Source organism: Annulohypoxylon maeteangense, assembly GCF_022496945.1.
Source record: "Annulohypoxylon maeteangense strain CBS 123835 unplaced genomic scaffold GGS22scaffold_1, whole genome shotgun sequence".
Taxonomy (NCBI): Eukaryota; Fungi; Ascomycota; class Sordariomycetes; order Xylariales; family Hypoxylaceae; genus Annulohypoxylon; species Annulohypoxylon maeteangense.
The window spans coordinates 3,442,893-3,455,049 of NW_025953248.1; the positions used below are offsets into that span (position 1 = coordinate 3,442,893).

General features: G+C 47.3%; 4 protein-coding genes across 4 annotated transcripts; 2 read left to right on the top strand and 2 right to left on the bottom strand.

Moving 5' to 3' along the window:
- Positions 1-2,507: 2,507 nt before the first annotated feature.
- GGS22DRAFT_14452 (uncharacterized protein) lies at positions 2,508-4,403 on the top strand. The gene is made up of 5 exons (XM_047958840.1): positions 2,508-3,088; positions 3,149-3,640; positions 3,695-3,788; positions 3,841-4,036; positions 4,091-4,403. Exons 1-5 carry the CDS (start codon positions 2,639-2,641, stop codon positions 4,152-4,154), a joined length of 1,296 nt encoding a protein of 431 aa, XP_047824337.1. The 5' UTR covers positions 2,508-2,638; the 3' UTR covers positions 4,155-4,403.
- Positions 4,404-4,445: 42 nt separating this feature from the next.
- GGS22DRAFT_183848 (Aldo/keto reductase) lies at positions 4,446-5,729 on the top strand (the record flags this gene model as incomplete). The annotated part of the gene is made up of 4 exons (XM_047964135.1): positions 4,446-4,625; positions 4,701-4,960; positions 5,021-5,431; positions 5,507-5,729. 4 exons carry the CDS (start codon positions 4,446-4,448, stop codon positions 5,727-5,729), a joined length of 1,074 nt encoding a protein of 357 aa, XP_047824338.1.
- A 203-nt stretch (positions 5,730-5,932) lies between these two features.
- Positions 5,933-7,335, bottom strand: GGS22DRAFT_151062 (uncharacterized protein). The gene is made up of 3 exons (XM_047959420.1): positions 7,116-7,335; positions 6,516-7,059; positions 5,933-6,437 (listed from the first exon to the last, which is right to left on the bottom strand). Exons 1-3 carry the CDS (start codon positions 7,268-7,270, stop codon positions 6,111-6,113), a joined length of 1,026 nt encoding a protein of 341 aa, XP_047824339.1. The 5' UTR covers positions 7,271-7,335; the 3' UTR covers positions 5,933-6,110.
- Positions 7,336-9,374: 2,039 nt separating this feature from the next.
- Positions 9,375-11,318, bottom strand: GGS22DRAFT_14474 (FMN-dependent dehydrogenase-domain-containing protein). The gene is made up of 4 exons (XM_047958844.1): positions 11,200-11,318; positions 9,839-11,125; positions 9,707-9,780; positions 9,375-9,637 (listed from the first exon to the last, which is right to left on the bottom strand). Exons 1-4 carry the CDS (start codon positions 11,234-11,236, stop codon positions 9,545-9,547), a joined length of 1,491 nt encoding a protein of 496 aa, XP_047824340.1. The 5' UTR covers positions 11,237-11,318; the 3' UTR covers positions 9,375-9,544.
- Between the last annotated feature and the right edge of the window lie 839 nt (positions 11,319-12,157).

Genomic DNA, 12,157 nt, shown 5'->3' on the forward strand with positions numbered 1-12,157 from the left:
CCGGGGGGGCCATCCCGTCTGTGATGCCAACGTGGGAGGCTCTACGTGCGTAAAGGGCCAAGCTTTAAAGGCTAACTATCAGACAGTTTATCCATGTCCTGCGCTTAGATCTATGCTTATTTACGATGCTAAATCTACAAGCGAATTATTTGATCCTCCGGGCAAGCCTTGACCGACGACTGTGATGTAATATCGTGCAGATGCATGCTGACGAGCATACCACGAGCTGAATGATTCGAATCCCGGCTTGAATTACCCCTGGTTTTTATGTAGGTATTGTACAATCCGCCGCTTAGTTCCTGGCGTCAGCCATGTCGCTATTCAACTATTCAACATCCCACTAGACGGGACCGCCGTGGGGATAAATAGGCTCGGAGACAGCCGCGGTACCTTGAATCCTTTTTTCGCATTTGTGAATAAGGTGGAGTGATGAGAGTGGTGAGAGTGATATTGTGTTGGGGGTTTGAACAACTTCGGCGCTTAGTCTTATGTTCTAACTCGAGGTCTAAATCGCCAAACAAACAAACATATACCCTCAAATCCAACCATGCTACCTTTCGTACGTTTAGAAGAAACAGGACTTGCTCGGATATACGGCATATATGATCAGATACAGCTTCTCACAGAGAGATGACGTTCGTCAATAGTTAACGCCAGGGGCAATTGATTAGTATGAAGCGCAACCATTCTATCACATAGCTGGCCAATAGTTTCGGTGCCAGAATACACAGTAGCACCGTCAAGTCTCGCTAAATTCTTAACTTAGGGGATAACTAAAGCTTCATGGTCATATATCAGAATATTTAGATAGGTACCTATCTACCTAGACTACATACATACCTACTTACCTCCCTATGAAGACAATGTTCAGCTTGTTAAACAGCCTTCACCGTCATTGATTCATCCCAGCTATCTCGCGAAAATTCATCTCGTGTGACTCAAAAAGCCCTACGTGGCACGATGGCTTCACCTATTTTCCTTAAGGGGAAGAAGCTGGCGAGACCGACCACTAAACCCTTCCCTTCACCTCGCACGAATCTTTGTCCTCACGTTTTTGCCCCAGGAAATCGGGATCCCATGGGAATTCCCCCTTTTTTCCAAAATTTCGGGGTAGCAGGTAAGACATGGGACTTAGGAGGCACAGACAGAGGATTCTGTGCCTTCTCTACCACGTTTCTAGACCCCGACGTAGCGCGATCTGGATGCGATGGTCCGACCTGCCTGCTGCTGCAGCGTGGGACCCGTATGTCTCGGACGCGGATGTATCGCGTCCTGTAAGGAGCTGGCGGGTTTGCCTTGAGTGCTGCCGGGTCCCGTCTGCAAGGCCTTTCCCGCCATGCCGCTTGACGGCCGAATCTAGATCTTGAATAGGCAGGAATTCGCGATCCAGCGGCCTCCTAAATTTCTCTTGTCCTTTTGCGTCCCGACTAGCTGGGTCATTTCTGAGACGGCCTCCGAGTAAAATCTCTGTCTTTCTTTTTTTTTCTTAGCACACATGCCAGTGAACTTGTGGAGTATCGCATTCTTCCAATCAGTCATCCCTCGCGTAGCATGGCTAATGTCTCATACCAGCGTGCTTCTCCTCGCGAACCAATATACAAGCTGAACTTCTTCATCTGCTGAAACAACGGTTGCCATGCTATAATCACGACGATGTCAAGCCATTGGGAACACCAGCACCGTGGCTTTCGGGATCTGGTGTAACAGTTTCAGAGCATGATGAAGTGACTTGAAGTACATTCAAGCTACCTAGGTAATCAGCTACCGCTCGCTGTGGAATCGTATACATGTGCGCAACTGCAGCGAGCCTGGTGCCCGTCATTGTGGTTAATTGTTATTCTGACCGCATAATGAAGTCGTACGTAACGAACTTAAGTACACAGAACATACCTGGGTGTGTAGTATAGTGTATGGGAACACGGAAGAATCTTATCGGCGATTGCTACGATTCACCATTCTCAATCGTGCTTAATAGCACCACATGTATCTTGTGTAAGGAAGAATAGGGGTTTCTGATCAGCAGTCCCTAGTAAACCCTTCCAAAATATGAGAATATTATAATTTGTAGTAAATATGGGTAGGTACTCACTATATATACCATATTGCGAATGTTTTATGGGTAGTATACCCCGAGCGATACCGTATTTTCAGCTCTAACTAGCAAAACTCGTCGCAAGATATACCGAAGTCGTCGTTGTATTGGAACTAAATAGAAGCGCAGGCTTTCTTCATAGACCCCTTGAATATTTCCCGGAGCATTCACTCAATCCTACTATGATATTGCAAAGAAAAAAAGTAATTAAGAGTACTATGTCAACAAAAAAACTAGCTTAGAGAGTAAATATAGGTTTTCAACTAAAATAAGGTCGTCGTTTAACCCCATGATTTTGACGTGTAGAGGATTGCGGACTTTGAGTGGATCTTGCGGAGTTGGCCTGACTCGGCAGCGGAGTTGCGGACATCCAACGTCAGCCTCTAGATGCCTTCTTTTATCCTGTTCATTAAAACACATTCTCATTTCATTAGCATAGAAATAAATTCGATTTCTTCTATACGCAGATTATCTAGCGCTACCTATTGTCATTATTTATACCGTATATCGTCTCGTTTTTTTAACCATTACTCCGCAACAGAAACCATGGCTCCTGGCGGAATTTCGACGAGGCAGAAGAGCTGCAATGCCTGCGTAAAAAGCAAGCGACGTTGCGATAAACAGATACCTTCTTGCGGAAACTGTCTCAAGCGGAGATTCCCTTGCTCATACGGAGGCAAATCGGCTATGCAATCCCACTCAAACTCCGCAAGTGGTTCTAGTTCAGGCTCTGTTGCTAGTCCTCCAGCGGTCTATGAAAGTAGTTCTGCATTGCATAACGGGTTCTCTGCCATATTCGACATGGACTTGGATTTTCCTGATGCGACACTACATTTTGATGGGGCTTTAGAATCTTTACTGAATTCAATGGCGGATAATCAATTCAATGATACAGACAAGTTGTCCGGCCTCCTAGGACGAGATGCGCAAACAGGTCCTTCATCGACAAGTAAATCCCTATCACGGATAGATTATTCCAAGATAGCACCTGTGTGCGTAAGTATATACCCCTGTGTAGAGACCTTTCCCTACGTTGATGCTTATACCTAATCGTAGGACGACTTCGAACCGTGGCAACTCACGGACCCTTCGACTAGGATTTGCTATATAGTAAATGTCCTCAAAAATTTTCATACTACCTTCGCTCAGTATAAGTCAACTATATACATGCATGGTCAGTTGTATGCATCAAACCCACCGCGATGGATCTTACAGGCCTTTGCTACGTGCGTTCTGTACACGAGCCAGACGGCTGCAACTCGTGGCTTTGTCCTGAAGATTCTCCAGGAGAACGTCAACAACCTCATCCACACAGCTAGTGGTACATCATTTACACCACGAGAAAAACTTGCAAGGGTTCACGCTCTTATGGCCTACCAGACTATTCGTATGTTTGATGGAGACATCGCACTTAACCAGCAAGCCCAGAATGATATGCCCATCATGGAAGCCTGGAATGAAGAACTAAGAAAAATAAGGGATAACCTTAATGATGTATTTGAATTAGATATGATTGAACTCCGCAAAAAGCAGCCTGAGTCGTGGGAGGTACGTATGAAGAAACTTCTACACCAAAGAATACGTTATTCTAATCATTATTAGCGCTGGTTGTTTGCAGAAAGTGTTAGGAGGACATATATCATTGGCCTAGCTCTCAGGACATTCTGGGATCTATTAAGGGACCAAGGCGATGAGTGTAATTATATTAATCTGTGTATTTCCATACCGAAGCTGACATATGAGCGTAGCTGACTTTGGTAATTGGGAATACATCCACCGATGGACTCTATCCAGGCACCTATGGGCTGCTCAGAACTCATTTGATTTCTGGAGAGCATGGAATGAAAAGCCTATGTGGGTTATAAACGCCTTTTGCTTTGACGAGTTTCTGCGAACTGGAAAAGGAGATGACATAGACGATCTTGCCTTGGTCTTTTTGGTATTGTGAGTATTTGCGTATTATCATCACAGTTTTCGCGATTAACTTTTGTCTTTTAGGTCTTTTGGTTTGGACGAAGTGAAGACGTTTTGCTATGAGACTAGCAGAAGACTTCTAGAATAGAAGTATTCCTTCCGTACGGGAAGCCTACCGCAACTCCGCAACTAGGATGATCCACTCCTAGTCCGCAGTCGCGGAGCGGACTACATATGACAGACACGGATAATATAGAACGAACTCCTTACGATGGAATTGGCATTGCCACTTTATGATCGTGATATAAATACCTCTGGCCCAGTTCAGATCGAAAATAGTGAATACCTACCGCCTCTCAAGTCATCGATCCCCCTTATCTCAACTCTCATACCATCGACACTACCCATACACCTAAATCCCAAGTCAAAATCATTAACCATGTCATCAGTCCCAACTCGTCAACTAGGCAAGAATGGCCCTCTAGTCCCTCGAATCGGCTTCGGTACCATGGGTCTCTCAATGAGCTATGGAAAGCCCTTGCCCGACGAGCAGCGCCTCGAACTCCTCGACCACGCCCATAAAATCGGCGCGACCTTCTGGGACACCAGCGACTTCTACGTGAGCCCTCTTCCCCATACTAACGACTACAACCCTCCATTTCCAAACTAACACATACTCGAATCCCCATACTAGGGCGACTCCGAAGACATAATAGCAAAATGGTTCGCCAAGACCAACAAGCGCTCCGACATCTTTCTCGCAACCAAATTCGGCGCCGTCGTCCTAGACGGCGGCCGATTCAGTTTCCGGGGCGACGCCGCCTACGTCAGCGAGGCCTGCGAGAAGAGCCTAAAGCGTCTCGGCGTCGACTACATCGACCTATACTACCCGCACCGACTAGACGGCAGCACGCCCGTCGAGCTAATCGTCGCCGAGATGGTCAAGTTGAAAGAGTGCGTCTCAACCCCCCTACACCACCACACAGAACGTAAAACTAACACCCAGTCTTAAAGCCAAGGCAAAATCCACCACCTCGGCCTGTGCGAAGTCTCCGCCAGCACCCTGCGGCGCGCACACGCAATCCACCCCATCGCCGCCGTGCAAATCGAATACAGCCCATTCACAACGGAAATCGAGTCGCCAGACACCTCTCTCCTCTCCACCTGCCGCGAACTCGGCGTCGCGATCGTAGCCTACAGCCCTCTCTCCCGGGGTTTGCTCACAGGCCAAATAACGAAACCAGACGACTTCGGCGCAGAGGACGTGCGCCGGCACTACCCGCGCTTCTCGGCGGAGAACTTCCCGAGGAATATGGCGGTTGTGGAGGAGTTGCGCAGGATGGCGGGGGAGAAGGGGTGTACGGCTGCGCAGTTGACGCTGGCGTGGTTGTTGGCGCAGGGGGACGAGGTGTTTCCGATTCCGGGGTGAGTAGACGTATATGTCCATCTTGTGGATATCTGTCTACACCTACTGCGTATTCTAACAATTTATGTTTCTAGGACTACGAAGATCGCCGCCCTAGAGGAGAATTTCGCGGCTGCGTCTGTGTCGTTGACCGCTGACGAGACTGCGCGTATTAGGTCGCTCGTCGACGCGGCGTCGTGCCATGGTACCCGATATCCGCCCTCTCATGCCCTGGGATTGTTTGCCGATACGCCAACTTTCGAAGACTATAAGCCTTTTTCTGCTCGTACGGAAATTATTGGGGCTGTTTATGAGTAGATGCAGACAAAGCTTTATTGAAATAGATGGATTGTCATATGTTAGATTCTTGGGATAATTAGTCTCACTGTTCTTATTTAAATTATTTAGGATTTCGAATGTAATTTTTCCTTGGATTATATCCTTAACGTGCTATTGGCGATATGGAAAGTCGGCGTCATTGCGTTCAACTCGTTAAGAAAGAGGTGTCATAACCTTCAATTCTCTACCTAGGGAAAGGTGTAACAAGTGAACGGCCTCTCTTCACTCCATCAGCATCGAAAAGACAACTTTTCAGCAGCAGCACAATTGCCAGCGAGCTATCATTGCCATTCCACTTCTCGGCTTATATTACTTGGTTTTAAACATATAAACACCAAGAGACAGTACATTAAATCCACACTAATCCATACATCCGACCGAAATACCAATATCGCTCTTGATCGCCTGACCGATCGGAATATCAACGCTAACATTGCTAGCAGCTAATGCATTGGCGAAGTACGGTATGGGCTGACCAAGGCTCGTCACATTCTTTCCGGACAGTTCGAACGTAAGGGTGCCATTGCGCTCGCACGTTGGTCGTTTTGTTAGTGCACTGAGGACAGCCGTGTTGTTAATGTCGGCCCAAATGAAAAATTCATTCGCCCCTGGATGTAGGACTAGGTTTAAAATGTACGACGTGCCGATGTCGCTGCCGTTCAAGTATGTTTGGAAAGTAGTATTGCCCTAGAAATGCACATTAGTTTCTTTCCTGGCGCGATTGGTGTTTGAAATTTTAATATAAAAGAAGACAGGGAAACTTACGACATCCAGTGTTAATGACGACGGGTTGGGGATATGGGCGGTAGCGTTGAAATTGTCGGATTGCGCAAGGCTCACATGCGGATTCGTGACGGTGAGGCCCTTGAAGCCGTTAAGTCCCTTAAGCGGAACGGTCTTGCTGAATGTCGCACTATAGGCGCGAGATATCCCACGGACATGGATATTTGTGTCCCCTTTTACCAACACATAGACGGACTCGCGCTGGATTAGGTGCTCATTGAACGTCGTAAACGCATTCTGGTCTGAGATCTGGATTTCTTGACTGACATTAACGGTCTGATGGGCGTCCGACGTCGTCTCTGGAAAATTGATCTTGGCGAACGCTAGGGGAGGGTTGACGTCTGCTAAATACATCGTGCCCTCAAATCCATCTATGGTGGCGTGGGTCGATCCGTCCGTAGTGATTGTCGAGTTGATGGCCATGTTTAGAGAATTGGTCTGGACGTTAGTGACACTGATGCCATCGATAGTCAACGTGGCGTCGTCAAGCTTCTTTTGAGCCATCCTAGGGACGGCTACGAGTATCCTGAACACATTTTTAATTGCGTTCTTAGTAGGACTCGGTCGATGTGTGGAACTTACACGCAAGGCACAACGACAACCACTGCGATGATGAGTATTACCAGCACATAAAGCCACCAAAATCTCCCGCAATGACCCTTTGAGCTCTTACTAGCACTGTTACCGCTTGTCCCGTTTCCTGAATTTGCGCCTCTTGCGTTACTTGCTTCCGCCATGTTTCAAGCCTCCTTTTTCTTTTTCTTCGAATCTCAAGGCGCGCTCTTCTCATTCGGGAGATGGCGATAAGCCACAAGCTAGAACCGAATTACGGCGAAATCAATAAAAAGAAGGGTAGCCGGTGTGGAAGTACTTAGTTTCTAAAGGGACTATCATATGTTTAAAGGGAAAGCCGCGTCTCGTAAGGGGTGTATGAGCAACCAACCATTGCGAATCCATGATCTTGGATTTGGAAAGTCCTATGTGTTAGGGTCATAGCGGCATATTGTTGCCTTCTTTCTTTCTATAACTACATGCCTAGGTACCTACCTATGATAGACATTGTCAAGATTGCCACTGCCGTAGGCGTCGACCTGTAAGAGTTACCTTCACAGCTTCCCCCGAGAAGAGGCTTGTTAGTTCGGCGAAATTGACTAGACCCAGTTACACAATTACCAACTTTACCCCTATACTGCGTTAGTCACATTACACAACAGTACGCCCACCAATGAGAAGATAAAATGAAAAGGAGATCCTTCCTATTTCGAAGCAACACGAACTTAAATACCCCAGAGATATTAGAGGAGCAGTAGGTCGGGACATGCAAATTTTATAATGGCGTTCGTTCTCTTCCTCGGCGTGGTGAACGAGCACATGAAAATCATCTACTCCGAGCTTTCCAAGTTTGCTTGTCAACGTATTGAGGTCGAGCGCGTCTTGTATAACATGAATATAAACGCTGATTGGGTCAAGTCCGCCTTCCTGGAAAGTAATCCTTGTAGGCAATTCCCTCCGCATCGAAACCTGGGAACCTGGAGAAAACCTGGGGAAGGAAACCTGACCAATTCTCAACCTACGTCTTCTAATAAGATGGTGTCCGGGTACGTCCATCATACCAAACGAGTGATGGCCATGATGTTAACCTATTCTTAGTATTTCTGCAAGAGATAAATTATAATGGAGAGATTCTTAAGCAGTCAGTGTAGGTATTGGAAGTCAAACGAAGCGATGATGTATGTAGTCTCGGGTGCCTGCAGATAGGTTATGTCTGGCACATTCTACAGCAGGCATCTCAAGCCACAAATTTCAAACCGTTTGAAGCTGGAAATCCAAGAGGTAATTTTTTATATGAATACAGCACAAGCAAGGCACCGCTCTCAATTCCAAATTCTTCATACACGATAGTGGCAATATCGTCATCGTCATCAATATTCTAATACGAAATGGAAGATTATAACTCGGAAGACTTTTTTTTACTCAGAATACTCATACTCAGAAGACTCTAACTTGGAAAATGGTGAATATGCGGATGAAATCACATTTCATCATCCCCGGTCGGACCGCATTTTAATGTCTGTTCCACCCGTTGATAACAACGGCCTCCACCATGAAACAATGCGTGTTGCTTGCTGTCTTATGGTCAAGTATCGGTGGAATGGGTATCTATCGACTGATCCCCCGACTAATGGGCAGAACGGAAAGCCTATCATTACTCCTCCTGATGGCATATTGACCCAGCCGTCGTATTTCTTTTATATCCCAGGCAGTATGTACCCCCTACCTATACGTATTCACTAACATAGTATCGTCGGAGATGGAAGTTATGAGTATGTGTTAACGTGTTTATATTATTATTAGACCCTGATTATCCCGTTGTACCATCCTCGTCTCTTTTCCAGTACCCATCGAATCGCCCGGGGGGTCAAACGCCGACGGTTTCTGACGGAGAGCACATAACTGATAAATCAATTAGTTATATGTTAGCTTCTAGTATATACACTAGGCTCAACTACATCGTACCCTTAAGCCAGCAAGACTGGTGGCGCCGTAATCGTATGAGATATTTGGCACACGATCCAAAGGCGGAAAGGGATATATCGTCAGGGTGCGAGAAAAATAGCCTATTTCAGGCATGGATGGTGCTTTGACATTGTTATTGACAATGGGAAATGGGCCGTCTACAGTTCTTGGACGCCGAAGAGCTTATGGTGCGATCTCGTAACTGCCAAAAGGAAATCCGGTGTATTGTAATATTGAAAGGATGGACAGTGTACTTCTAGCTCTAGATAGGTTCAAAGTGCGTATAGAATATTGGAACCACGAAGAGTGCCATATGATACCCATCATTTCAATCGAGTGCCTCGTGTGCAATAAGAGTACCACAGCTAAAAGCCGACATTGAAATATAATAGCCAATTTAGATCATCATTTCGCTGTTCTAGTTATATCCAATGCTAGATCGTACATACCAAACCTCTATCTATCATGTCTGTAACTCGTACGGCTGTCGTAACTCATAGCTTAGACTTGACCTGATCCCACAGGCCAAATGTGTCCAAACCAGCTCCTCCGTTGAAGATATCCCTTTCTACCTTGCTTGAATTGATCTATAACCCATTATATTAGCTCCCAGATATCACGTATAGGTAGAAAGGGGAAAGGCAGATAATACTCACATGTCTCGGACCCAACTCGCTCACGTTCTGGACGCCTAGCAACCTCATACACGTCTCCGTCTCGGCCTTCAGGACTATTCCCTCATGTCAGTAACCCGAACCCCAATGAACACAGCAACAAAATAAACTTACTCTCCAAAGTCCTCTCCACACCCTCCTGCCCACCAGCCCCAAGCCCAAAAAGCGCCGCCCGTCCCACCCCCACCGCCTTCGCGCCGAGGGCCAACGCCTTCACCACATCCGTACCCCTCTTAATCCCGCCATCAACCCAAACCTCAATCTTCTCAAAAACATCAGGACAATACTTCCTGATCTCCAGCAACGTATGCACAGCCGGGGGCGCCGTATCCAGCGCCCTACCACCATGATTCGACAGAATAACAGCCCTAACCTGGGGCGCATACCGACTCGCCAAGAACGCATCCTCATGCGTCTGCAGGCCCTTCAGCACAATCGGGAGATGCGTATGTTTCGCCAACCACGGCAGGGTGACTTTCCACGTAAGATCCGACGCCGTGCCGAAAAACAACTGCTGTCCAACACCCCCACCCCCGGGTCGACTCGGCTCATCATCCGTCTTCACGCCGGAAGCGACCCTCGTCGCGTTCTTGAAATTCTGCTTCTCGTCCAACTCCCGCTTCCCGGGGACCGCGGCGTCGAGCGTAAGACAGATGAACTTGAACCGATCGTCCATTTTATTGATGCGCGCGAGCATGGCCTCGCTTTTCGCGCGGTCGTTCTGCACGTAGAGCTGCCACCCGAATATCTGCCCGGGCTTGGCGTCCGCGACGATCTGCTCGGGCGTCATGCTCGCGTTGTTCGAGATCACCTGCATGGCGCCGAACTTGCCGCACGCGCGCGCGATGCCTGCTTCGCCGTCGGGGTGGCCGAGCCGCGCCATAGCGGCTGGTGCGACGAAGATCGGTATGTCGACTTTGTGGCCTAGTAAGGAGGTTGAGGTGTCGCATTTCGTGCAGTCGACGAATACGCGGGGTCGGAGTAGGATGTCCTTGTACACCGCGTTGTTAAACGATTTTGAGATTTGGTCGTCGCTCGATGAGTAGTAGTACGCCCACGCCTTCTCGGGCATGCGTTTCGTAGCGACCTCCTCGATCTCGTTCAAATTGAGCAAGCTCTCCATTGGCGGCGGGCCTTCCTCCTCCATCTCTTCTTTGGCTTCCGGCTCGCTGGCCGCAGTTATGGTCTGGGGATCGATGCGGCCTAGCTTAGCTTCGGGCTTTAGGGTTTCCTCTAGGATCCCTGGGGGATGTATAGGATCGTATTCCTCCGTTGCGTCGCGGCCGGCGAGCTGTAGGATGATTTTGGAGCCTCCCGGATGTTCGGGGAGGAACTCAGTTACGTCGTAGACGTTTCCGTATAATATTACCCAGCAACTGTCCCGACTCGTGTGCTTCTCGACTAAGTGATCGTGCAATGTTAGCGAACCTATGAAAATCGATTGGATGAAAGAATCATTCAGATTCATATCTTACCTTCCTCTGCGCTGATGAGCTTATCCGACATTTTCATAACATGCTAGGCTATAACATACTCTGCCTTATCATTTACAATTAAAAGACATGAATTTTATTTTGTTGAAAAATAAAAAGTTAGAAATCATAGAATTGAGAAAGCTCTCGAGCTCTCGGTTGTATTTAACCCGCTACAACCCGGAGCTCGATCGGCTTTCTCAACTTAGTAACTCCCCGCGATGTACTAGTCTACTACCACGGGAATGAAACCCGGTATTAGCTATTAGGTAATTCCTATTGGATAGTTTGCCGAAGTCTGGAGAGCTTAGACGTCGGTTTTATTGGTGGAAAAGATAAAGGGGTAGCTTGCCTGTTATTTACACCTAGGTGTATGAGAAACTAATCCTAGAGCACTAATTAGGATAATTACGGCGATTTTACCATTCTAAAAATTGATACTATTCGGATTTTATGGCCATTACCATTATCCACATTCACATTCAGAATGTCAGCCTCACATCATCCTAATTCGGCATAGGCCTTATCAGACCGAATTGAGCACACAAAGAAGCAGAACCCAACAAAAAGCAAAATATCCATCATACTCAAAGGAGCGCATATCTACCATACAAGATATGACGTTAGCGAAACACCTATACATTAGGTAGCTGTGTCAAATACGACAGTTCCAATTCCCAAGATTCCTCCATCGTTCGTTCTTATGAATTGTTGTTCCTCTCAGCGGCAGACTGTCTGTTATCCCGAATGGCTCGATCCCTATCTCCATTGCTAGGTCCTGTGATGCTAGGAGGAGCATGCTGGCGGGTGGTGTGGGGACGTAAAGGAGCCAGGTGCTGTTGAGGATGAACTGTAAAAGGTGTGCAAGCAGGTATATGAAATAGAATCGGCGATTCGTGATTAGGTTATGGTCTCGGGGTTGAATCGTTATAACCTCGACTGTTGTCCCTATCAAGAGGCG

Excerpts from the sequence above, each read along its gene's own strand:
- GGS22DRAFT_151062 (XM_047959420.1), bottom strand. The coding sequence starts at position 7,270 with ATGGCGGAAGCAAGTAACGCAAGAGGCGCAAATTCAGGAAACGGGACA. Across the intron at positions 7,060-7,115 it reads GTTGTCGTTGTGCCTTGCGT|GATACTCGTAGCCGTCCCTA; the intron begins GTAAGTTCCACA and ends AAATGTGTTCAG. Across the intron at positions 6,438-6,515 it reads CGTCATTAACACTGGATGTC|GGCAATACTACTTTCCAAAC; the intron begins GTAAGTTTCCCT and ends GTGCATTTCTAG.
- GGS22DRAFT_14452 (XM_047958840.1), top strand. The coding sequence starts at position 2,639 with ATGGCTCCTGGCGGAATTTCGACGAGGCAGAAGAGCTGCAATGCCTGC. Across the intron at positions 3,089-3,148 it reads CCAAGATAGCACCTGTGTGC|GACGACTTCGAACCGTGGCA; the intron begins GTAAGTATATAC and ends ACCTAATCGTAG. Across the intron at positions 4,037-4,090 it reads GCCTTGGTCTTTTTGGTATT|GTCTTTTGGTTTGGACGAAG; the intron begins GTGAGTATTTGC and ends TTTGTCTTTTAG.
- GGS22DRAFT_14474 (XM_047958844.1), bottom strand. The coding sequence starts at position 11,236 with ATGAAAATGTCGGATAAGCTCATCAGCGCAGAGGAAG. Across the intron at positions 11,126-11,199 it reads GCTCATCAGCGCAGAGGAAG|TCGAGAAGCACACGAGTCGG; the intron begins GTAAGATATGAA and ends ACGATCACTTAG. Across the intron at positions 9,638-9,706 it reads GCGAGTTGGGTCCGAGACAT|ATCAATTCAAGCAAGGTAGA; the intron begins GTGAGTATTATC and ends AATGGGTTATAG.